Source organism: Sturnus vulgaris, chromosome 3, assembly GCF_052056855.1.
Source record: "Sturnus vulgaris isolate bStuVul1 chromosome 3, bStuVul1.hap1, whole genome shotgun sequence".
NCBI classification, from domain to species: domain Eukaryota; kingdom Metazoa; phylum Chordata; class Aves; order Passeriformes; family Sturnidae; genus Sturnus; species Sturnus vulgaris.
Genome location: NC_142245.1, coordinates 18915483 through 18942774, shown reverse-complemented (window position 1 = coordinate 18942774; position 27292 = coordinate 18915483). Strand labels below are relative to the sequence as shown.

General features: G+C 41.1%; 1 protein-coding gene across 2 annotated transcripts in view; it reads right to left on the bottom strand.

Annotated features, from left to right (window-relative positions):
- SUSD4 (sushi domain containing 4) overlaps positions 1-27292 on the bottom strand; it is a 72711-nt gene that overhangs the window by 26788 nt on the left and 18631 nt on the right. For both annotated transcript variants that reach the window (XM_088161139.1, XM_088161140.1), the window contains exon 2: positions 5899-6111. In XM_088161139.1, the coding sequence (XP_088017265.1) occupies positions 5899-6111 (213 nt within the window). The remainder of the gene's footprint in view (positions 1-5898; positions 6112-27292) is intronic.

Sequence of the window (27292 nt, the reverse complement as noted above, 5' to 3'; positions counted from 1 at the left end):
ACTAAGAGCAAAGGTATTTCATAATGTTTTTATTTAGTAAGGAAAGCTAGGGGGATCTATTACTCTGAGAGTCCATCACTAAATTGCACTAACCTGAAGGGGGACAGTGTTGTTTCCCCAGTTAAAACATACTTTGTACCTTCCCATCACAGGGATGACGTTTCTGAAATACATTGTACTTAGCTAACTTTTTGGTATGGGGCCTGAGCACATCATTAGTCAAAAATTCTTCCATTTCTCTTGTTACTTTTTAGCTTCTTGGCAGGTGCTGCAGGTGCCTCCTGCTGCTGGTAGCAGGAAGGGCTGAGAAACTGCAGCAAGAAGTTTTCTTAGAATTTATTCATTTATAAATGCACAAGTGTCTGGGAGGATCCATGCCCTAACTGGAGGTTGCAAAATACACCGGTGAGGGTGCAGACATTACTTTCAAAGATAGAACAGTTCTCTCTCTCTATAAAGTTAGTCGGCAGAGAAGGCAGCAGGCATCTTAAGGCACCAGGATGACCCAGAAGAAATGCCTTACACTAAGCCACAAATGCTGTCATGAAGAGGCTGTCCTGGGCACCCCATGAGGATGGGATGAGAAAGATGGAGAACCTGCTTGGCAGCCACACAGCAGGAGGCTGGAGATGGATGCCAGAAGATAAGGTCAGTGAACAGCTCCTCTCTTGCTACAACATCTTTCTGTTGCTATACAAACAAAGGAGGAGTGTGTACACACAGCACAGTAAAACATGAGATTTCACTTTCCAAGTGGGGGAAATTGATTCTGTAACAATGATCTATCACAGTGACCCCATCCCTATTATTCCAAGGAACAGCTGTAGATGGGATCATTTTAATCGGGTAGATGTTGGCAGAGAACAGAGATAAGTTGTTCACTGCACCATCCTCTGCCTGCCACATCCTGGCTGACTTTGATAACAGGCTTATTACAAGCCCCAGCTCAATGCCAGACCAATGGACCACAATATTACAGCTCTTTTTCCTGATGCCTTGCAAGCAAATGCTTTCCCACTGGCTGAATTAATATTGTTTAGCACTTAGTCAGGCATAAACTGCAGTAGCCACCTCTCCACAAACAACTGGATTAGCTGGCACCAATTCTGCTTGAAAAGCTAGAAGGAAGTGACTGAATTTTAAAATGTCCTGTCCTAGAAAATAAACTACTTTATTCTAAGTCCTTCTCAGCAAATCCGTGGAAGCTGCTAAACCATTTAAGGGAATATACAGTCTTTAACCAGCATCGAGCAGCAAAGGCTATGACTTACACTCCTTTCTGGCAGTTTTACATGATCTGCTTATATCTACTCTGTGAGTATTAAAATAGGCCAGCCAAAAGGACACATTTCTTATCTTGCAGGGGCAGAAAGAGGTGGGGTAGAGCCAGCAGGCTCAACAGCCTGAGAGGCACAAGGGCTCGCCTTGCCCTAACTTCTGTGAAGATTTGGACATTAGGAACTCTTGGCTTTAGCAAACCAAGTGCATCCCCAGTTATAGAAGATTGGTCTGAAGAACAGAGTTTGTTAAACAGTATAGTTAGAGTGTTTTGCTCAGGTGCAAAACATGCAGAATTTCTCTGAACTGTTCCTTCCAGCCCATGGGGAAAGAAGATCACCCTGCCTCCTCCCAAGAGCACTTGGACCACAACACCAACTCAGAAGGAATGACCTAGGTACCATGGAGACAGGCACACCATCCATGGGTACCAGCTGGCCTGGGATGGCTTGTATCTATTGCAGATGAGCCCTTACCATCCAAAAATGATCCCTGGTCCGTGCTAATCCAAGAAGGTACTTGTAGGTTTTACTTGGGAGTACTGCTGGATCTTGGCCAAAACCATGTCAAGGACCTTTCCAACACTGTAAGAGTGTGCACAATTGAAGAACAGTGTCCCAGTTCCTGCTCTGGCACTGTTTTGTTTACTATCTGTATGTAAATTCAAATGCAGAGGTCTGGTGCTCCTGTGTATCTCACTGTGGAAAAGTCTCTGAATTAGCCTTGACTACATCGAGTAACACCACTGGAAGGCTGGAATAGAGAGAAACAGATGGGAAGGATGAAAGGAATATCATGAAGAATTGGTTTGATGCAGGGACAGCTCGTCTATACTCTGTGCTCTTAAAAGGAAACATTTAAGAGCAATATTGCCTCTTGTTTTGTTTTTTTTCACTAGTGTTAAATCCGCAGTACTGTGCTATTAGGATTGTTCTGTGGAGGGTAAACACAGTGTTTTAGTGCATATTAAATAACACTTTCATTTTATTGTCTTTGCTTGTATTACAATGGTGCAGAGAGACTTCGCCTAAGGTCTGTGGCCATTGAGCTGTGGCCTGGTTACAAATATCACAGAGTGCTCATAACCAGGCTTAAGAATCAGCAAACACTGGGCAAGACAGATAAGAGATGGGGAAATAAAAATATTTCTGTCATCTCACAGACTCAGAGACAAAAGCAAAGCAAATGGAGGGCTAAATGCCCTACAGGAAAGCTGTAGCCAAGCCATATCCTAGTCCACTACTTTCACTGCAGGCTTATCATCCCTGCCAGTGGGAGAACGAGGCACTGAGAACATCTCCAAGGTGTCTGCCTGCAGAAGCACAGGGAGAGGAGGGCACAGCTCCTCGCTTCGTTGCCATCTCCATGCAGACTGTAAATTTAGATTCAATCTCATAGGAAAGAGCTAGCATTTGTTCCAAGCAGGGCAACAGCCTCAGCAGCCACATTATCACAGTGGGAGAAGATTAGATTAAAGCGTGAACAACATGACATACTGCTCTTAAACAGTAAATACAAAATTCCTACCTCAGAGGTTTGTTATTTATGTGCATAACTGTATTAGAGCTGATGAAAGGTAGAGTCACAACATGCTGTAGATCAACATAAGAACATAACTCTAAGCATACAGATTTTTGACAGGGTATTTACTGGGCACCAAGTCAAGCAACTTCATTCTCATCCTGACACTTAAAATCTCCTGCCTCTTAACAAGAAATGACAGACCTATAAAATCAAATTGATTGGGTGAAGAGCTCCAGGCAAACGTATTAGTTCTAAAATCAATTACACTCCAAAACAGGTTGCTTTGCTCCCTTTGGTAAATAGCATCCACTTGTGATTAGAGATTGTGCTAGTAAACACATAACGACAATTAAACGTACATAACACATAGACATAAAATTATCCTTCACCGAATCCAAACTCCTGAGAATAAATGAACTCCATAGTAGGGAGTGTTTTTACTGTTCAAGCTCAGCTGGCACTGCCTGACATTTATACATGCTGGGATGAGAGGCGTGTAGAGCATACCATAGCCCACGGAGCAGCCAGCCCCTGCCATAAATGGGAAATGCAGCATAAAGTTGATTTCACCTTGTGATAGGTAATGATGAATGGGAAAACATTAACTTCTCCCTTCTCCAGCAGCTGTTAGAAATTTCAGATTTCTTTCTATATATCATTACAGAATTTCTGCAGTGAAGACTTTTATGTATGTCATTAGATAGCTGAGTATCACAAACCCTGTTGTAATTCTCTCTTAATTCGTCTCCAGATGTGCCACGTCCCTACATTGTCCACCTCCCTACCATGGCTCTCTCTCAATATTCTGCTCCCAGAGTGCAAAAGGATCAGTCTAAAGAATCACTTTTTTAAATGCTGAAAAATGCTTAGGCCTCATGAACTGCCACTGAGCCTTTGCTTAGTGTTTCTTCTGAATCAGTGGTGCTATCATGCATTGGAAAGAAGAATTAATGCTGTAATCTAATACCTGAGGTATTATTATAATGTTAATCAGGGAAGTACTGAAGCACTTGCTTCACTAAATCCTAAATCAGGGTCCTACTCTTTGGTCCAAATAATAAGAAGCGTTTTTGCCTCTGCCCAATTTTGAGCACAGAACTTTAACAAGACTAATCACATAATTACAGTTATGCTGCAGCTTAAGTGCTTTGCTTGATCAGAGCATTGGCTAGCAATCTTTTTTAAGCGTTCTGTACTGGAAAGTAATTATTATCTCTAAAGCAACTGTTGTCACATCATCCATCACATTCTCATCTTCCAATTTCTTTGTTTTTTGAAAACACCTGGCTTAAGTGTTGATCACATTGACATTAGTGGAAATTTTGTTGCTGATGGTATTGTGATCAGAAACTTCCTCCCCAGATTTCCACTGGGCAGGAGGGCCCGGGAAGAGGTTTGAATATTTTATAAAACACATTAATGCTTATTTTAACAACTGCAGTGGATGATAGAGGCAGCATTTCAAAGACGCACATCAATATTCCTAGCTCCCTGCTGTGCTTAAGAAAACAGAATTTCCAAGCATTAAAGCTTTTTCTGGTAGTTCCAATAGCTAGTTTAGACAGAGGCCGCTGTCACTCTATATGTATTTTTTCTTAAATAACCATGAGATGAGAGACAATGTCATTCATGAAAAGTGGCTGTCACAGAAGAGGGCACGATTTTCACACAGAGTTATTTTTAATGCCATCAGGTTGTTTCTTTGAAGCAGACCCGTGTGGCCATAGGATGAGGTGCTACTGGCACCCCTTTGCCTTTATTTCTAGACATCAGCTGTCACCTCCTGGGACAGCTCACTGCCCCTCGTGGCTCTGTAGCTCACGGCCACACACACGTCCAGGAGAACATATTTTACCAAAATTTCTCCTGCCAACAGGCCAGCTGCCTGAAAGCCCATGCACTCCTTACCAGCTGCCTCTGGCTACTCTCTCCAACATCTCATGCACCACTTTCCCACTGGCCACAGTTTAGGGCTGTTCCCTTCACATGCACCTCCTGAGCGTGGTCTTCCCGGGCCCTGCTTGTCCCTGTTGTAGCACATCCCTGTCCTGGCACAGGATTCCCACATCCACGCCCCCAGGAGCACAAACAAGTACCTGCAGTTTTTATAAAGGCTAAGTGATGCGTGATCCTATGCAGAGCAAGTGTGGTTATGAGCCACATTAGTCTTCAACTACCTCTGAATAAAGTTCATGTATTTATTTGATTTTAAATGGTGAAAGGTAACCTGAAGCAGAATTTATCTCACTCCACCATGAAAACAATGAGGCAATGGCTAATGTCTTCAGTGGAGATGTCAGAACACTAAAATGTAAACACTTTATTTAACTAATACTTCTCATGTCTGTTGACTTTAATAGCTCTGTTGACCAAAAATAAATCAACAACAAGGACAGGTTATGTCTTTAATATACTTGGTAAAAGAAATAATTTTTGCTGCTTGGGTGTACTTTGGCTAAAATTTACAGTTATGAAATTCAAATTGATCCTGCCTCTAAGACCTAGAGGTCTTATGTAGGATGTAACATCCTAAGTATTTAAAACCAAATACAATTTCAAATATGCAATAAAAATAAATTGGCTTATGCCATTAATTATCTCAGAGTAAACTTCTACCCTGGCTTTAAACTTTTGTAGTCTATGTGTATTTGATTTTGCTACTTGACTCATGCATACATTATAAAATACTACTGTTTAAAATTCCTGATTAGCAGGAGCAGTAGCATTGGAAATTGATTGAATTTTCCTAGTAAAATATTGCAGAAAGGAATATTATGTGGGCAGCTTTAATAAATAGTTACAGTTAACTTACAATGGAGGTTGTTTTTCCTCTCTGCATCAATTTATAACTAGTTAAAAGGGGAGGTTAAATTCTGTTTTCACATTTCTTTATGTCCCTTTCAACACACACAGTCTCTCCTGGTACAGATTTCACTGACAAACGAGGATTATGGATGGAAAATTAAAGTATGTATCCAATAAGACACAGTGAAATGGACACCAGCCTGTTGTGTTTTGTCCAGAGACACAGAGACGTGGTACATGGACAAGTGAGAAGAACTGACACGGTGAACAGCTTGAAGAAAACTGACTTACCTTCTTGTAGGCACACAGGTTTATCACTGGGTTTCCAGCTCAGGGAGCCATTAAAGTGTCTCACACAAAGTTTTTTGGAAGTACCATTGAGCCTGTATCCCTCTTGGCAGTGGAAGCGGACCACCACGCTTTCAAAGAAAACGCCTGCGCTGGGCGTCTTGTAGCCATGCTCAGGAGCTCCAGGATCAGCACACGCTTGCAGGTCATCAAACCCTGTGTCAGACAAAGATACAATCAACTGTGCTCATTTACTCCTCATGCTTTTACTGTTTTTACCCATTATCTTCATCTTCCATATGGACCACTAGCAACCCTGCCTGGGTACCAGGTACTCAGGTGACAGAAGTACTCCTGTCTTTTCATGCAGCTACTGGGGAGGCAAAAGTCAACCACACTCCTCGGTAGATGCCCTGGATAAAAATAAAGCACTTGACCCAGCCTACCAGTGGGGATTGCTCAGTAATGTATCTGTAATTACTTCTGGGGACTATTGGATTTTGGAGGTCTTGTGCAGTCACTGGTAAGAATAATAATGTATCAGAAGCAGAGAGGAAGAGGAAATAAAGGGGCATGAAATTTAACTGCCATCCAAAGACAGAGTAATTGAAATAGGAGAACTGCTAAGTACAGGGAGATTTCAAGATGGGAGGGAGATCTGCCACAGGGGAAGGGGTCACTGTGGCGTTGGATGAAAGTGACCTCTCCTTTATCACTTTGGCTTGGTGGCCCTACCACACTTTCCAAACACTGTTATGGGAGTGCTGTATTACTTCATTGACACCAGAAGGGAGTTTGTAAAGTCCTTTACCTCTCCAAAATTAACTGTAAAATAACAAACCGAACCCCAACAGTTGCAATCAATAATGTGACTGTTTATCTCTTTATCAAACTAATTTCAATGCCATTTGCATAAGTGGAAGCTTTTTTTACTGCAAACCAGCAAAGGTTTAGTGCAGCTCTGAACAAGGGCTGCATACAGAAAGAGAAAATAGCTTTGGAACAGGAACAGCAGGGGGGCAATTAATGCCGGCGGGAGGGATGCCTGGAAAATGTGAAAATCATTGCACGGTAGTTTTAATGTTTTGATTTTAAAAGAATAGTATCAGAGAGCCTCAGCTACTTCCTGCATGATAAGAATGAGATGCCTCCACGGTGCAGTCAGAGGGAAGGAAGATATTACAGTAAAGGACTTTGCGAAATAAATCTCCGTTTCCCGAGGGTAAATCATTCCCTCTGCCAAGGGCTCGTTGTGACGCTGTGGCAGCCAAATGGAGAGCACTGAAGGTGATGAAGAGCTCTTGCATTTGAGCACTGAATGTCTCTGCTCGGTCCCCTGGCTGACAGCTGCTAGTGCAGCAGCAGGAGACCCACACCAAGCCACTGTGCCCTATGTCCTGTGAGCAGAGAGCAGGGCACACTGTGGGGTCACATTCCTCATTTCCAGGTCCTGCACCGGACTCCCCAGCCAGGCTACAATTCCCAGGAGGTGACGTGATGGACAGAACCCAGCCCGAATTCCATGACCAGCAGCCAGCCCGTGCCCCTCTGCAGTGCTCCAACACTCCTGGATCTCCCTCTCCACTTCACCAGCATCTCCTCTCCCGGCTGAAACAGCACAAGGGCAGCAGAGCACTCCTCCATCCAGTGCAGTTTATCCTGGGAACTGAAGGTTCAGTGCAGTGACCAAGTCAAAAACATCCCTGAATTCCACCCACGCCTGCTCATCTGCCACAGAGCTCAAGTCCTCCAGTGCAAATTGCCCAGACTCTGTCATTTACCAGTGGGATGAACAAGGAGAAGCACAGTCATTATGACCATGGGATTACTCGCTGTAGGCAATACTTATTAACAGAGAAAGGCTGTCCATTTTTACTGGAGATTAAAAAGAAGCTTCTTATGCTTCAGACAGCAAACCCACATCCTTTAATAATGTCAGTGAAGATCTTAATTATTTCCCATTAAACCAAGGGATAACATGACATTTAGATCAATTCTGTTACTTCAGTAATCTCGGAATTTGCAGTCAGGCGAGGAATATTGTAACCCACCTTGAGATATGTGTCCTTTCTCACTAGCTGCATCAGGGAAAAGTACACTACTGCCTACTACTTTGCCTCTGCAACAACACAGAAAAAGGAAAGGTGCTGAGGTCACACACAATTTGCCTGGTAAAAAACATGAGCCAAGCTCATTTCTCAGTTTTCATTAAGTCATATATGCAAAGCTAGAGATTTTGTGCCTGTCAGCACAAAACCCGACATGGAAGCCAATAATGGTTTTTTCCCTGGTGCAGGCTAATTCTGTGACCCTACCACCACTTTTCTGGTGACCCTTCACAAGCCAAGATTTCCATTCCTCCTAGGGATCCTTTTGCAGTGTGTTGGTCTCTCAGGTTCATCTCCTCGAGTGCAGTTAGCGAGCAGACAAATCCCAAGTAGAAACTGGAACACGAATGGGAAAATTGAATTATGCACCCTCTAGTTTCTGCAGAGCCAGTAGCCAGCTGTTACTCAGCTACTGCATGGGAGATGACACATGGACTAGGCACAGGATTTTCCAATTTAAGTAGAAACTTTCTGGTACAATATTCAAGAATAATACTGCTCAAACATCCCTGAGAATTGCCATCTTCCAGTTCTTCTTCATGATAGCAAACTTGGGCCCTTTACAAAATAATCCTTTCCATATAACCTCTTCTGGTTGAACTCCAACCCTATCAAAAATTTGTAAATTCATGTCTTCAATGAGATACATCTTGGTATTTTTTTTTCTCACAATCTTTGTTTTCTTTCTTTTTCAAAACTATGAATTTAAGAGCAGCTACTCCAAGTTGTGATACAGTAACTTTCTAATGGTAGGAGTAATCCTACATTAATGGATGAGATGCTATAGACATCTTACGTTCTGATCCCTTTAGAACCTGATGAAAAAAAACCAAAAAACTTCCCAGCCAGAGCCACAATATAAGTCCTTGGAAGAGAAAGCCAATCATTTGGCTATAATAAAAAGCTGCTATCCTTCAGGAAAGAAGTATATCAAATAAGATAAAAAGTAACTTAGAACTACAATGGATCCTGTTTCTTGACAAACCCTTCAATGAGTCTTTGAGGAAGATTACTGGACTTTTTCTCATGGTTAAAAGGAGGGAAGGGGAAATCATCATCACCACCTACTAATAAAAATTATACGACACACCTGTTAAATAAAGTAGTAAACTTTCATGCTGCCTACACAGTAAGAATTTAGTAAGGCCAGTAGCCACCATAATCAATTCTACATCATTTGCAGCAACTTTATGGGATGCTATTGCATGGCTTTGAATCCCTGAAGTAAAGACTGCACAATTGCTGCTGGAACTGACTATTTAAGTAATCAAAACAGGTTAATATTTGGTCCAAGTTGCAGACTCTGTATCACAGTATCTTTAAGGGATATTGTCTAAAATATCAATATTAAAATATTGTCTAAAATACTGTCTTCTGGCAAGGTTAATTGAGCACATAAGGTCATCATCACCAACAAAGCATGCAGGATATATTTTGGGTTTGGTATTTACCAATTTACCACATTTCTACTGTTGGACCAAGCAGAAAATAGCAATGCTCTTAATTTGGATAACTTTCAAGCAGATTATATGGGTGCTTACTTTACCTAAATTGCTTGTTATTGTCAGTCAGGTAAAATAATGTAAAATTAATTATAAGATTGAAAAATAAGCAATGCCCTCCTTGGGCTATAAAACGAATTATTGCAAATAACTTGATCAGATTGCTCCTAGAATTCTGCATTGTACATTCTCAAACATAAAATGATCCATTTCATCCCCAATGAAAAGCCTGAAATGTTGGAGTCCAGGGGAAAATTACATATGTGCGATAACAAGAAATCATGATAGCCACAACTGAGCTTCAGACATGCCTGAGGGAAGAATCCCTCAGTTCATCCCATAAATCTGTTTTTCTGTTCCTTTTTCTCAGTTTCATGTTTTGTTTTCCTTGTTTCTCTCTTCCCTCACCTCCGTATCTTACAGCTCCTTGTAAATTCATGGTGCTGGCAAGGTGATTTCTAATCTAGATTTGATGGACTTCTTTGCCTCTAAAGCTGCTATAAAACATTTCACTGACACACTGATGATGCATGTGAGCTCAGAACTGGCTACACTCACTCTTAAACAGAGGCATCACTCTCATTTCATACACCCAGTGAATGAGAAGTGACATATAATGTGCAATAATATTCAAGATAGAGAGTATTCCCAGTGTTAGTCTTCAGTAGGATGGAGAATGGGCTTCTTGTACATCAACACCTGCATTTGGGCTCACTAAATCTGTCTCCACCAGAAGCAGAGGGAGGCAGAGGCTCCACAGACTGTGGCAGGACCAGATTGCCTGCACACACATTTTAGGAGGAGTCTGTAAACACTGCAGGAGCAGGTTATCTTAGGCCAGCTCTCAGTAGAAAACCATTCTGGGACTAAAACAAAAGGGCCATGAGTGCAAGCATGCCAAGGGCTTGCTTGTCATGTACAAAGGAAAAGTTGTTTTCATCCCTTTAGGAGTTTCTGCCCTGTTTCTGTGCAAGCCATGCAGGCACAGAGCTGTGTGCCTCTGGCTGTTTATGCTTCCTTGCTGTTGATGATGTTAATTGAACTATCCATGTACCCCAGGAGCAAGAAAAGGAAGGATGTGCTTCGATTAGCATCTAGACTTGGAAGTGAAATTTAATTATAAAGCTATGATTTCATTAGTGAAATGCCTCCTAAAATCCAAACTCTCCTTAATCCCTGAAGGGTCACTAACGCTTAAGCTTCCCTGAGACTTCAGCAGCTTTGCAAAACCCTGCCCTGTTTAAGATGTGAATCACAGCCTCCCTTGCTATCCTTGCAGAACACGCTCCCAGCACGGCTGGATATCCCTCCTCACATGGCAAAGCTGTACTCAGGGCAGCCTAACAAGCCACTGGAAGGAATTGAGAAGTTCAAATTACCTTGCAGGAGAAACAGGAAAACAAAAAAGACCTCCAAGGGCAGGTATTATGCTTAAGTCACAAGCTGATCTATCAAATCAAGAATACCATTAAGCTTCTTTATCCTTCTTATAACACAAGAGCATCATAGCAGAAAAAAGAAAATCAGTGTGTAATGCATCTCATGAGCACCAAAGTGACCCATCTGCAAGCCCTCCATGAAGAGCAGCAGACTCCAAGAGAGGCAATTGGTCATTCAAAAGGCTGAAAGGTTGACTCATTTGCAATTCCTCATTTTTCTGATCTTCTATCTTCTCCCACAACCCCGGCCTCCCCTCTGTGTTCTCTATCCCTGCTCACCACATCCCACCATTAGCCAGCCCACCACCTGCCCTTGCTCTCTCCTCAAACACTGCTGTGTTCCCAAATCCTGCCCACCACCATGCTCACCACCTCCCCTTCCCAACGGGTCTTGGAAAGGGGCAGTCACTCAGAGATGCTCCTAAGGGTGACAATCAGCTCAACCTTAAAATCCCTACTCAGGTAAGACAAGTCCCAGGGCATTTTTGTGCTGAAACAAACTAACATCTCCCTGGAAAGCCCAAGAATTGCTGCTCCCTCCAGAGCAGGTACAGGGGAAGGAAAGTGAGAAGCAGGATAAAGTGTCCTCAGAGGACAAAATGGGTCTTCTAGGAACCACCCAGGAACTGCTGCTGCCTGGGAATAGCACCAGAAAGGAGCACAAGCTGCAGTGTCAGCAGGGCAGGTTCCTGGGCCCTGCACAGGTGACTGCAGATGTAATAACAGCATCTTTATTTCAGGGGTCACGCCTCCAATTGGTTTCTCCAATTACCATTAACACTCAGGGCTGACAGCACACCCCAGCTGGTGCCTGACCAGGGCCACACAGCACACAGCAACCTGAATTTCCTGCCCATGGAAACCAGCACCAGCTCTAATTTTGAATGTGAACCTTAATGCAGGATTCTTTTATTGCCTTGACGTTAGGCTAATACATGAGGAAAAAAACAAAAAAAATTGCTGAAGAAGGAAGGCAGTTCAGAATACAATCAGCAAAGCACTTCAGTAAACCCACAGCAAACTAAAAAGATGCATTTGTTTCTTCTGGAAAAGGAGTTTCTTCTAATTAATCTTAAACAGCACAGGCCTATCCCTTTAATCACAACTTCTCACAATTAATATAGCTAAGTCATCTTTGTAAATAAGCCATTTCATTTATAATGCAAGAAGCACTTGTTACTCCCAGGCTTTTGTAATCCAACAAGTCTGACTGCATAATTTATGAACCCTTATGAAATGTCATATGCTGCTCTGTGATCCTCTGAACTTGCCATCACTTAAATGAAAAACAAAAGGCAGAAAGCAAATTTGCTGCTGGTTCTGCTGACAGAGCTCACTTCTGTGTTTTTGTTACAGAAAGTTACCATGGCTTTCCTGGGATATGATTCAGGGTGAGTAAAAGCCAATTTATCACACAATAAATCCCACAGCCTCCTCCCAGCTCCTAAATTTTTAAGCTGGATATTTATTTTTCCAACAAAGCCATTGAAAATGATTAAAATGGTACTCTGAGGTCTAGACTGGGGTGAGCTCAAATCAAGTATTAGGCAGAAATAATTAAAACCCGAAGACAAAGTTTGGTCAGCTTTCTGCAAATATAGACTGAATATTTTCAGAATCTCCATTTATTCAGCTAGTTCAGTTTAATGACTAGTTCTATTAAAGCTTTAAACTCCATCAGAAATTTTAAAAAGTATAAAAACAGAAAGGTCTTTTCCTATTTTGTAAAAAAGAAGCATGAGAGAATAAATGACTTCTTCAATTTCCAACAATATTTCATGTTTCTAAGTTAATTTAAAATACAAAATGTGCTTAGATAAGCTTTTCTGTGTGCATATTTATTATCCTTAAGGTAATTTAAACTACTTTAAAATGGTTCTTCTTGGAAATGGTAGTTCCACATTTCTTATCAGAACCTTGAACATCTATGAATTCTAATTTCGATTTTATTTATTCTACTTTCTATTTAATTTACTTATTCAAATTTCTATTTCTAAAACCCTCTAAACATGGTTTGACAAGGATGACTAATTTTTGAAACAATCCAGTTTTATAAACGAATCAAACCCCACCTTTCACCTTAATAAAAACAAGAATGCAGGAAATGCATGCAGGCTAAGCTCTCTATAGCTTCAGTAAATGGGCAAATACCTAACACATCCTCCTATTCATTTTGCTGATAAGGCACTGTAATAAAGATGATATTTGCCAATGTGTGCTTGTGGGCTGGTGACCCATAAGCATCATCATAAGGAATTAAACATGTACAAATCCGGAATATAAAATATTAATACATCACTTATGCCAAGATTTTCTTTTTACTGATTTAAATGAGTAAGTGAGCTCATTACTTGGATTTAAACCAACCAACCCCACTTCTGTTTGCATCCTCAGATGTAACATTTTATATATTAGCTGCCCAAGGATTTCATTAGAGTTGCAATACTGTCAATGTGGGAATCCAGCCTCAGGTCACTAAACTAGATTAATAACAACATGGAAAGCTACTAATAAAAATGTGACAAATAAAATAAAACAATATTCCCATAATTTCAAGAATGCTATGGGCCTGCTGTGTTTTTCAAAAAGCAGTATCTAAGTATTGTTGTTTATCTGTCCCATATTTCTAGCACTCTGGAAAAAATTAATTACCATGAGTTAGTTTAAACAATCTTAGTCTAGACAGGCAACCCTTAGGAAATATAGCAAAAAAAAAAAAACATAAAAAATGAATCATGAGCTAGTTACTATAGTAATACTTCTTCTAGACCAATAGCATATAAAATTATTCATCATAGCAAATCCAAAGTGATGAAATGTCACACTGTTCAGCAGAGATCCTTGTTTCTATAAGATGCAGGAATCAAATACTCAGGGGTATGAGTTGGGGGGTTGATATTTATTCTCTCATCAGCTACAGGCTTCCCTAGATAACATTGTATTTTTATTGTATACCACAGTATGGTAATCCAACAATTTTTTGCTTTTCAGCTGTGCAGTATAAATCGATTTTATACTTTCCCAAGACCAGGCAGAACTGGATATGGGGACAATCAGGATTAATGTGTGAATATTGTAATATTAAACTTTTAAATGAAGTGCACACTAGAGAAGACTGAGAGACAGGGGATTTTAAAAGCTGGTACATACTAAAACAGGAGAGCAGACAAACATTGTTTCCAGCTTTTGATTCCTTATCACATTCCTCTGATGCTTCTGGGTACTCTGACAGCTCTTATGCCCTACAGTGATTTTTCCCTATATGCACCTACCCATGAAACCATGGCCTTTCCTCTTAAATGAGGACCTCATCACAGCCATCCATTTTTTTTCCATCTTTTTATTTTATTGATCTTTTATTCATCTTTTCCTCTGTGTATGTTTTACTTGCTGATACTTATTTGCTTAGCCTTGCACAGTTGGGATATTATTTACCTACAGGTCTAGGAGATGTAAAAGAAGATGAGGTGGCCTTGTGGGCTCACCAGGTATTTCCCACATGAGGACTGGCATTGCACCTTCCAAATTTGCTTCAGGTCATCCTGCAAAGCATTTCTACTCAAGCAAAGCTTTTAGAAAGCAAGAAAATAATATCCACTGGGAAAAAAAAAATACCCTTATTGATTTTGGTCCTAATCTGGACCCAAGGAGAACTGATTTTCTTCTATATTGAAATATTCCTGTATGCTTCTGTGCTCTGCTAGTATTGTTAGCACAGTTTTTACTCTGTTTCTCTTAATGAGAATGCATTTTCTGAAGAAAAATGGATCATAATCATCTTTCTCTTTTCCAAGTAGATGATAAACCCCAAAACTGTATAGAAAGGCAGCAGGAGTCTGGATGAGCACTAATAATGAATTATTGTCATCATATCCAAACACTTTTAACTTAAATTACTCATTTAAAGTGCTCTGTCCTGTGAGTTATTCTGTCCATACTGAGAAGACTGGAAAAATCAGTGGGAGGTTAAGATGATGCAGACACATTTTTCCTCTCTTTCTTTTTGATTCATAATTGTATTACACTTAATCCCCGTGTGCCCATTTTCCTCATAAAGTCCTTCCAAGGAACTCCCAAAGGATAGAAAGTGATGGGAGGCTGCTCACAGCATCAAAACAAGAAACTCAGAGCAAAGTCACAGAGGAGCCAATGAGCAGGATGGAAACATTCATCATTAAAATGCTGTGCAATTACACAGCCACCATGTTTAACCCCCTAAAAAAAAATTCCAGAAAAATGTCAATGACAAATTCCACTGGCAAACTCAACTTCTGTGGCATCACAAAAGAATCACTGGTGTACAAAGTCCCCTCTGGTCCAGTATTTCCCCTTTCAATGCAGTCTGTTTACCCTCTAGTCAGTTTTCTATCAATCTTCCAATTCTTCCATGACCCCAAATCTTCACAAATAATTTCCCCAGTGGCAGTTTACAAAAGTCAAGGTGGACAATGTCTGCTATATTTTCTATCCTTGGGAAGCCAGCTGTTTTCTCTGGAGATTATCAGATTATTCTGACACAATCTTTCCTTTAATACAGCTATGTTTTATATTATATCTTACCTCCAAGATTTTTAACCTCACTACCTTAAAAAACTCTAAAATCTCAAATTTTTGCAGTGAGAGAACCAAGTCAATGCCTGCCAGATCCTGGGGCTCTCCATTTTTTTCCCCCCTTTAATCTGTGAATATTACAAACAGTGTTTTAGGGAAATACTGGAAATTGCTCCATTTCAGTTCTGTGGCAGTAAACTTAGGCAGAAGAGGAGGAAGCTGAGGATGGAAGAGAAACCAAAGGAACTGGAGCAGGAACAGCAGGAGAGACTCAGCAAAGGTACAGAACTGGGATGTAGGGACACACAAAAATATGTTAGCCTGGAAGGTGACTGACAGCTGTTGGGATGGTGATTCCACTTGCAGAAAAGAGGAGATAGGAACACAACAAGCAGCCCAGTAGGGTCCTAAGAGCCTAAAACATGGAACTGGAGAGAGACAAGAGGGAAGAGAGGGAGGGACCCTCAGCCACAGGCAACAGAGATGGGCAGTGCCTCACAGGACAACTTTGGAGGCTGATAAGACTGTGAGAGCCTCCTCAAGGGTTAATGGGCTACCCTTTTGTATCAGAAAAACCCGATTCATTTTTTCTTCTGATGACACCTCTAAAAACTACAGACTCCATCATGTACTTGGCATTGACAACACTGAAGTTGAGACTGTCAGATAAAGTCTTGTACCATTTATATAATATATACACATCACTATTAGTCAGCTGCAAGATTGAGAGTTAGGGTATTCTTGTGCATAGATAATAGGTATTGCTGAGCTACCTGATGCTCAAAATATTTTCATAAAAGCCAATCTGAAAATCACATATGCTAGTTAAATTTAAAGATTATGGGCTTTTGTTCTTCAGAAAGCATTCACATCCCTACCTTTCATGAAAATAGGTTCTCATCATTTTGAAGAAACAGAGGAAGAATAAGCTGTTATTAAATTGTTATGGTACTGTAAGTTGATTAACTGGGAACTAGGAAAGGTCCTGAGCTAGTAAAGTGATAGTTCTTTGTTCTTATTCAAGGGACAGAAGTTTTAACTACATACACAAGCAATTTATTTGAAACTTATTTTTCTTAATAGATATTCATTTGAGGATTTCTGCAGCCTCTCTTTCCCCAGAGTGTTAGATGGTTCTTTTCAGAGCAACAGCTGCAGCAAACCTAGTTAAAATAAAGAGCAGGCAGCACACAGATCCATACATATGCTTTGCAAGAAACAGGCAGCATTTCCAGATTTATATGTGTGCCAGTCCCCTAGGATATCATAATTGTGTTTGTTCTTTTAATAACTTTAGGCTCCAGTGATCAGAATAAAAATTCTATGCTGAAGCTAATGCTTCATCCTTAGCTCCCCTCACTACCCTGAATTATATAGTAAGCAGACTTAAATAAATGCAGGAGTCTGGCTCCTTCCTTACACCAGACTCCAGCCACGCACATAATAGGTTGCCTGATTTAATTCAAGGTCTCTCTCTTCAAATCTTACTTTGTTTTTACAAAAGATTTGGCTCAACCATTTCTTTCTGTGCACAGCTTTCCAAGCCCGCCTTCCAGCATTTGCTGAATTGCAGTCTCCCTGATAGGAGCAGCACATCAAGCTTCCTGAATTGTAAGAGCAGTTGGATTATTTAGACAACCTTGTTCCTCCTAATTATTATATCTACACTTTGCATTTACCACCTCTTTCAACAAACATACCCTGAATAACTGAGTTAGTTGAGCAGCTTATTAAGTAGGCATGGCCTGTCAGCAGCTGCTGTGGCTACAGCATGCCAGTCCTAATCTAATGATTACCTATGATTTTTTAATTCCTAAAGCAGGCTGCAGATCACCTTGTAATGAAGACAGACTTATAGATTACCAGTATCCATGAGGGGCATTGAGACAAACAGAGGTCATAAGAAGCTAATGGGTGAGTAGAAAGTGAAACTCCAGTCAGACAGTGCCTAGTCCAATGTGTCATACAACATAATGGCTAAAAGTGACCTGAGCATGCCTAAATACACTCCCACTTCCAGTTTCTGACCACCTTGAAAGATTTTTTTTTGTTTTACGTGGTCTGACAATATCTTGAACCTTGTTTCAGACCAGAGATAACTGCTTTAGGAAGGTCAGAAATGATTGAATTATAAAATGGTTTGGGTTGGAAGGAATTTTAAAGACAAACTAGTTCCAGCCCTTGTACTATGGGCAGGGATACCCTTCCACCAGAGCAGGTTGTTTAGAGCCTTCTCCAATCAGGCCTTGAGCACTCCCAGGGATGAGGCATCCACAGCCTCACCAGCCTCACCACCCAATTCTTGCAAAATCCTTGGAGGCCCTGCTGGATTAGGCAAGACTACTTGTCTTTGCTACACATGAAATACGTGGGTACTTTTTGCATCCAAGAACTCAAAACCAGTTTCACAATAAAACTCTGAACTTGGTTGTTGATAATGCTGGTGGAAAAAGACTATTGCTATTGTTCCTGCATCAGTTCCCTGACCACCACATTATGTTGACCCTTTTCATCATTACCCATCTTACAGTCCTCCTGAGAACAATAATGCCCCTTTGTTTCCATACCTCTTCTGTCCTTACTTAACTTTCTTCTGTGGCTCTGCTGGGTGTCACCTTCCAAAAGCCTTTATAAAAATATTTTCCTTTCCATTTTGATTGATGCGAATTGTCCAACAAACATGATTTGATCCGGTGCCAAAACTTGACTCCCACGTCTCTGCTATTCCCAGTAATGGCTCTGCCATTGTGTCAGTCTCTGCCAGGACCCTGAGGACACTGACTGCCCCCCCTGGAACCCCCATTCCCACCCTCTGCCCATGGCCAGGAGCTCCAGGCAGAGCAGCCCTGGGCTCCCAATCCTTGCCTGGCCTGTGCTGTAGCTGTTCCTGTCTCCAGTCCCATCTTCTGGGCAAACCTTGGACACGTGTTGGATGGAGCCATCAGCACTTCTGCTGCTCTGACTGGGTTCATGCCCTGGCTGCTTCTGGACCCCATCACCAGACCCCAGCTCTGCTGAAGCCCTGGGGGACTGTGCCCTGCTCAGTGAGAGCACAGCCTCAGTTGCCTTCACTGTTTTCATTTCTTTTCCTTGTCAAGTTCAATCCCCTCATCCTGTTCTTCCTCAGCATATGCCCCTATTCTCCATTCTTTCTGTGTCCTAATTTCCTTCAACATTCTCTCCAGGACATCGTTTTGGCTGCTTTGTTTTTTCTCAGGCTTGAATTTATCTTGTTATAACACCTTCCTATTCCCCCATTTTTCCCCTTTCAAGTCCAGTTGTTTTAAACTCCACCTCAAAACTCCATTTAATTCATTTATTCTTGCCAGACCAAGCTGCTTTCCCCTGTGAGGATTGCTCTCCCTGAGGTGTTTGAGTTTAGGCAATAAAATCCACAGACAAGAAAGCATCTTGCCACACTTGGTCTCAGACATAGCTACCCTAACCTTGGACTGAAAATGTCAATCTTTTAACTATTTGTTCCTGGGAAAAGCCACCTTTCTTCACATGTCATTCATTTCCTGTGAATTTGTTGCTGTACCTGTAAAGAGAGAGATTTCCATTGATCTGACCTGGCTTATTGTTAAGAAATACTTGTTCCTGGGATGAAAAGAAGTCTCTCTGCTCCTGATTTCCTACTCAAGCCACTCCATGCTGCTCACCAAAGACATATCAATCATCACACATCAGGAGGTCATCACCGACCTCCCCAGTCACAAGTTCCCTCACTGAGACATCACACATGGCTTCACCTGAAGTTCTTTCCCACTCACAAAGCACGCCTGTCCTCCAAGCATTTAGACCTTCTGCTCTCCTAAAATGCTGCCTGATCAGCAACCTGCTGAAACCAGGCATGGATATGGGAATGATAACTCTGCATTGCTTTTATTTTCACTATCTTAATGGAAAAACTGCATAGGTACATGTCCTTGTGCATTTTAAAACTCAGCGTATTTCCTATGTCATAGATACAATTATACACACAGTACACCACATACACAAGTCTAACTGGAAACTGAGTGAAGGCTGAGGTAAAAATTACTGTATCTCATGGAAAAATTGAAGAAACTGCTACTCAAATTCTCTCTATGCAATCCTGGCTGAAAAATCTCAGCTTTCTCTCAGGAGGCAAGGGATGCTCTCTCAGTGTTATCAGCTGTTCTACATGGTATGGAAAAATGCAAGGACAGATATTCCAAATTGGGATGAGTTCAGCATTTTTTTTACAATTCATTTAATCAGTAATCAGGTAAACAGTCTGGTGCCAAAACCCACATGGTTACACTTACTTTTGAAACCCAGCATACCTAAATGAGGGAGGAAATTGCTTTAGTGTGATTTACAACAGCAATGAAGAGTTATATTCTTTTTGGTAATGACGTTGTACAATAAATTTTCTCTTTGGGGAGAAAAGTTCTGAAGTGTTTTAAGCTGTCTCATCTACCACTACAGACTCCAGAGAAACTATGAAATCCTCACGAGAGTCATGACTGTATAAAAATCCAGTTATAACCCATCAGCTTCTCTCCACTTTGGTTGTGGTTTTTTTGTTGTAGATTCTAGGCTCCATCAAACTTCCATGGAAAATTTGCCAGTTTTATAACCCATTGGGCCATTTAAAGGGCTTTAGCTGTATATTATGGCTGCTATGTTTGTGAACAGCTTTTAGAGGGAAAGGGGAGAGGCAGAGCATGCCAAGGAGGGAGCACAGCTTGTTCATGACCTACAGAAAATGAATGAACCAGAGAGCACAAACCCCCAGTCTACAAATGGGAAGGCTCCTACTTAAACCAGTCCTTGCTTTGGCAGCTGGGAGGGTCAGTGTCACTTCTAGGGCTGGCAGAGGCTGCCTGGAGCTGGTGTCTGTCCCATCCCCCTTGCACAGGTAGCTGAGCTGCAGCAACAGCCTGTGCACTCTCTTTGCCCATGAGATGAAATTCAACTTCCTGCAGCCACACCATTTACCAGATGGATTCCTAACAAACAGCAGAACCCAACTGCTGAATTATTTTACATATGCTTGGAAAGCCTGTGAGGAAAATAAACACAAAATAAATTACTAATGGGAATTGAGTGGTGCACTTTTGAGCGCAACGGACCCCATCGTTATTTCAAAAAACCTCCGTGCATTGCAATTCTATTTAAAAAAAGTCAAAAATCAAAGTAGTTTCCCACTCTAAGTGAGATAACAGGTCTAATTTTCACTCAGTAGAAATAGGAATCCTGTTCCTGTCTGAGCACCTGTTCATTAGCAATGGTGCACAAATGTGTTAAAGCTCATATTGTGCTGCAAATATGCTTCAGCTTTGCCTGCAAGAAATCCTCTTTTCCTCTTCACTATGAATCTACATTGCTGCTTCTATATAACTATTATTATTATTATTATTATTGCTACTACTACTACTACTTTTTCTTTTGGTTTGGGAGGTTCTCTGCTTTTTCCAGTTTAAAAAAAAAAAAAAAAAAAAACAAAATCCAAATGAAATTAACGCAGCCACGAGAGGGAGCCTCTGATGTCTTTGTAGAGAAGAAAAAGCTATTGACAGTGACAGAGAAATTAATGAAAATAATTATAGTTGAGAAATTGAATTCCAAGAAGCAGTGACTTTGCCTTAAGACCAAATTCTATTTCAGTGTAAGGTTTTGTGAAAAGACGTAATTTATGGCATAACTGTCTCCTTTCAATACGGAAAGTATTCACAGGAAGGACAAAAATCTGACTGGGATGAGAACAACTTTGATTAACAACTGCTTAATCTAAAAATGCAGCAACTCTTCAGTCCTGGTGAGTAGCAGCAGAAGCAATTCAGGCTATTCAAGAGAGCCAGCCCTTTGCAAGCAGATATTATACATAAATACAGGAGAGTAGTAGAATAGTACCAAATTTTCATTATCTAGACATAAACTTTTTGATGGGTTTTGCAAAAGAAAACATGCTGCTTCTTTCCTCTGTGTGATGTCTGTGTGAACACAGGTTTTATATATGTCACTGCCTTGGCAAGAAGGGGGATGAAACCAGAGCTCTCCAGAAAAGACAGCAGAGCTTTCTCAGACCTCTCAACATCTTGCATAACCCTATCGTGTTTCCTAGACAGCTGACCTTCAAAATGTCATAAAAATAGGCAATATTAAAAGTACACTTCTACAGAGTAGCATCTGTGCTTTATATTCTATTCCTGCCATGGCTCTTCACAAGAAATTTGCCTTAAAGCAAATTTTGCTTAAAGGATAAAAAGAGGATACAGTATGTTTGCAACTAGTATCTTCAATAGTACATTTAGTGAAATATTCATCACTTGTTCTAGTCCCTGAACTACTTCTGAATTGCTTATGTCATTTTTTAGAAGGTACTTACCATACAAAGACTTTTTATGTTGGTATTTCTTAACTATCATCCTTCTGACCAAGAAATTTTGCCAGAGGGGCTTTACTTCACAACTACAAAAGCTTATGTTTTAGTTTGGTCTGGAACTGTGACACTTCCCTTTCTCTCCCTACTAATGGAGAAAAATACTGCCAGGGAAATACCAGACTGGTTTCTCTGATGTATGCTATTTACCATGCTCCATCAAGATACTTCTTGTGCATGCTAGGGGACTCAGCTCTGGGCTTTTCTTTCCCATAACCGACACAAATATGCTACTGGAACCCACACAGTAACACTGGTCAGTCAAAGCTATCTTTCATTCTCATATCCAAAATAACTCTACACAGGCAAACGAATGAGTAACACAGTGGGCACAACAAGGTATTTTAAAAATCTTGTCCTAATATTTCCTGAAATCTAAAGCTATTAAGCCAGAGAAAAAACAAGAACAGATTATTTCATTTGAATGCTTCAGTACAAAGTTACAAGGCACTGAAAACAAGGATTCCAACTGAAGCAGCTTTAGCTCCAAGCCTCGCTGCCAACTCCACCTTCCCCAGCACAGCACAACCCCTCTCGACTACACATCTGTTCATCACACCTAATATAATCTCAGTTATATAAGCAGCTCCAGCACAAGGCACTTGATATAAATGTTGATGTCATGGTGATTTTTAAAAACAACATTTCTATTAACATTCTGTCTTCAGCCTTCCCAGCTGGCTGACTGCAGACCATTTCCCAAGATGTTCCAGTTCTTCCCTGCAGAGCTTTCTCATGTATCTTAATAATAATTCATAACATTTCTATTGCACCTTTTACTTTGACTCCCACTGACATACTCAGCTGTGACTTTCAGAGCAGCAGTAATAGTGTTGTAGCTGTGATTGCCTCCAGGATACATCAAGGCAACATTTGTCAGGAAAAGAAATATATTTTACTAGACCAATTAAGATAATTATAAAAACCAGACCATCTCACAGTCACACAAGGCCTTCCTCACAAAGTCTGCTGTGTTGTCTCTCCTGCAGTTATGAACTAGAAAATGCCTGCTTAATGGTGTGCTGGCCAGAAGATTGAATTGATTGGGAATATAACCTAACCTCATTACAGAAGTTATAAATTTGCAAAGATTTTATATTTCAAACCGGGGCAAAATCTAATCAAGCTGGAAACATATTTTCAAAAAGCACTTTTCCTCTCCCTCTCGTCATTAGACTCTTCACTGACCTTCTTCACCCTTTCATATACATGTGGATCAGTGAGTAACTATCTACATTTTATGCTGAAAATTAAGAGGCCAAGAAATGCATGCCAGAACAAAGAAGAGAATGTAGATCAATCTAATGCTAAAGCAATCAAGGAGAAAATGAGGTAAAATCCCTTTTCAGATCCGTTCCTAGCATTTTCCCTCCCCAGTTTCAGGAACGGGTACAACAAGCAATCACATGCCACCATAAATTAGCCTGCCTCTAATAGCATACACACAAGGCCAAAAACCAGTGAGCAAACATCACTGAATAGAGTCTAAAAAGCGCAAAAATTATTTTTCTTCTGGCACGGATGTAAAATGCTATGAAGTAGAAAAGCAGAACCCTTAGTAGAGGATGATTGCAAATTTCTCCCATTGCCCCAGCAGCACTCTCTGATCCCAAGGAGTTAAATTCTACAACCAAGTACAGTTCAACTTCCACAATTTCATCCAAAACTGGCACCTCTGATGAGACTGTGAAAGGTCATGAGGAGACCATGTGGGATACAGACATCTGAGCAACCGGAAAATCCATTTTACATGTGTGAGTTCTTTTAATTATCTACTTAGATGGCAGGAATTTCTTGTCACTGTTGAACTAAGGTCACTGAACCATGAGCTTAAAATATAATATTCTTCATCTCTCTGTCCAGATTCAAGGTTTCAAGGCCATCATGGCTTTTATGTAACCAACTATGGGATGCTGCCAACAGAGCAGTCATTCCATTGCTACAAGACGAAAACATACCCACATGTCCAGAATCAGATATGGGAAGAAATGTCTCAAAATGCACATATGTCTGGGAAATATTGCACTTTGCAACTTCTAAAAATCTTGATTCTGTGTGGTATGTGCTTGCCATACTTGAGATACGTTTGGTATAATCTGTGCAATGGAGAATGACATCTAGGACTGACTGCTAGACAATACCTAACTGTAATAGCCAGCATATTCCAATGAAAGCCAATTCATCTGACCTTCTGCATCTTGTTTTAACCAAGCTGGGAACACTCCTGCTATGCCATCTGTTCCCACCACGGAAGCAGCAACACAAGGACACTGAAGAAGACGAGCTGTGCCTTAGCAGGTTGGTCCTACTTGAGCCAAGGCAGCATACGGACATGTGGTGTGTTCATCAAGTCACCAGTCCAACAAACTTCCTAATTTCAGCTGAGGATGGTAGTCAGGCTATGCTAAAAACAACTGTGTCCCTAGAACAGCAATAGCACAGGTGGCAACAATAACAGCAAACCACAATAGCACTGCTGTGCCTAATGTCTTTACAGTTTTAATTTTCTGTCTTTCCCTTCACTTACATTGCAATACAGATCTTTAACTCTGTATTGAAAGGGTTGCTAAATTGTTTCACCCTGACCCAGTGCTCCATTTATCTGGACTCAAGCTACAAAAGATATGAAAGGGGGAAAAGGGTAGTTACACGTGGCCAAAATTAAGTATTTCTTAGGCCATATATCCAGGCTGGAATTAGCCAGGTTCTGGAACATAAGCAAAAATGTCCTCATGTGTACATACAAATCTTGCCGGGTATACTTAAAATTTCAAATAGTAAGTCTGAAATCTTCATCTGCTTCTTTATGCTCTGAGTACCACAGCCTCACACCCAACTTCCCATAATTCCATGTACTTTGGGCATGACCTGCACATCACATTCAGCCATTCCATACCTTTACAATGTCTGGATAATGGAGTGTGTCTCCCACACTCCCCGTTTCCCTGACAGGACTGATGGGCAAGTCTGACAGAGAGGCTTCCTCTGATGTGTGTTGATATGTGGTGCATCACATGACAGCAGAACTGCTGAGGCTGGAAGGGACCTTCTGATCATCTGGTGCACAGCCCCAGCTCAGCCAGGGACAGCTTGAGCAGGCTGCCCAGGACTGTGTCCAGTAAGGCTTGGAATATCTCCTCAGATGGAGACTCCAGCACCTCTCTGGGAAACCAGTGCTTGGTCACCCTCACAATGCAAAACTGCTTCCAGATGTTCAGAGGAAACCTCCTGTGTTTCAGTTTGTGCCTTTTACCCCTTGTGCTGCCACTGGGCACAACTGAAAATTGAAAGCCTGGCTCTGTCTTCTTCATCCTCCCCATTCAGGTTATTTTTATACATCAGTAAGAGCTTCCCTGAGCTTTCTCTCCACCAGGCTAAACAGTCTCAGCTCTCCTGGCCTCTCCTCACAGGAAACAAGCTCCAGTGTCTCTCTCTTCCCAGGGCAGCCCAGGATGCAGTTGGCTGCCTTTGCTGCAAGGGCACACTGCTGGCTCATGGTCAGCTTCTTGTACACCAGGACCCCAAGCTCCCTTTCTTCCAAGCTGCTTTCTATCTGCTCAGCCCCAGACTGACTAATAAGATTTGTAAAGTTCATTTGAAAATGAACTCCCCTTTAAAACGTGTTTCTGCATAACACCAGACTTGGATGTTGATGCACAAATGGCAAAGGAAAAAGAGATCTTTTAGACTAGACCAGGCAGTGGAATTTGTTACAGCCAACTGTGAAGTGTTGATGAGTCAAACATGAGACTGAAAGTGGAGTGCTCAGCTTGCAGCTACCCTGACTTAAAACATTCGTCTCAGACATTCACAGAGGACCAGAACAGACAGCTATAGTCTTCTGCTTTGAAAACATCTCCCTGGTGTAGCTTGATAGGATTCCTCTCTCTCCTGTACAACAAAAGAAGATAAACACCTGTGAGCACCAGTTTTATGCCTCCTATGAAACACAACTCATCTTCAACCTTCTACATCCATCATTTCAAACACAGACATGAAGCTTTCTCTGGGCTATCTCAATTCCCAGGTCTGGCCAAGGAAAAAGCAAATCCTTGAAAAGGAAAATATCCTACACAATTTGCTACATCATGAAGATTGCTTCCAGTCAAAGGCAAGTGGTCAATAGCCTGTTGCAATCCAAAGTATCTTCTGGATCCTCAATTCAATATCCACGTGGCTTCTGTAGCTATAAAACCTCCTTCCACGATTAAAGGCTTCTTCCATGACTTGAAGACATGGCCAAAGCACACTACATCTTTCTCTGGATCAACTCTGGATCTTCTGGATCAACTACCCTATCCCACTATACATGGCAGCAGATGGAAGCTACAGAGTTCATAACTAAGGGAAGGAAGAACACATTCCCAATGACCCAGTATGCCAGGAGCCAAAATCAAACTGATCTTCCAAATCACACAGTGAGAAGGTTGCACCCTCTCCTGAAATTGCCCCTTCACGGCCACAGCAGTGTTCTTAGGATCAAGATTCCAAAGACAAGACCTGCAATGCAACAGACGCAGTGACAAAGGGATGGCAGAATTCCACCTCTTCTGCTGACATCTCACCCATGGAATATGATTGTGATGAAACAAAAGGCTCATGCCACAAGAGCTCACGATTCTATAGGAATTTTCCCAATGAGAATAAATGGGAAGAGCATCAATAAAATTTTGCCATGTTGCACTTTTGCTTAATGCACTGCAGAGGAAAGGGGGAATATATATGGTCAATGTTTCCTTTTCTGACCCTTTTCTCCACAGAAAGCTCTAGTCTTAGACATCTGCACACATTAGACAGATGCACAAGGGCAAACGGGTTAAAAATGTGAAAGTATAAGTGCACGGTTCACAATATTTCTGCAATTCTCTATCAATGCAAAATTCTACTGAATATCAGGCAGATTAATTCTTTTGTTGAAAAATGAATGCAGGATTGATTACCTATGGCCTCTGCATCTCAATGGATTGTACCTAGTACAAGGACAGACTGTAAGCTACAAGTGATCACACCCTCCTTCCAGAAGATTGAGAAGACAGTGATTTAGAAAGTGCTAGTCTTCAAGAGGCATTCAAAACAAAGAATATCCTGAGTCGTCAGTTTTGAGGATGATTCTGAAGAAATATATGATTTATTTAACATATTTCACTATTTAAATCAATATAATTCCCAATCTGTTATACAAGTCAGAACTTTCCAGAGTCTGAAAAAGAGCAATCAGAAACCACGTGTGCATGATTGCTTATAAAACCAAAATGTTGTATAAAACACATGCAGGTCATTAAGGAAACCGAGGTAGGAGACCAGCTCCACTCGTTTCTTCAGCCTACACAGACATATGCCCAAAGGATAAAACTATTATCTTCTAGATATTATGTCTATTCTGCATCA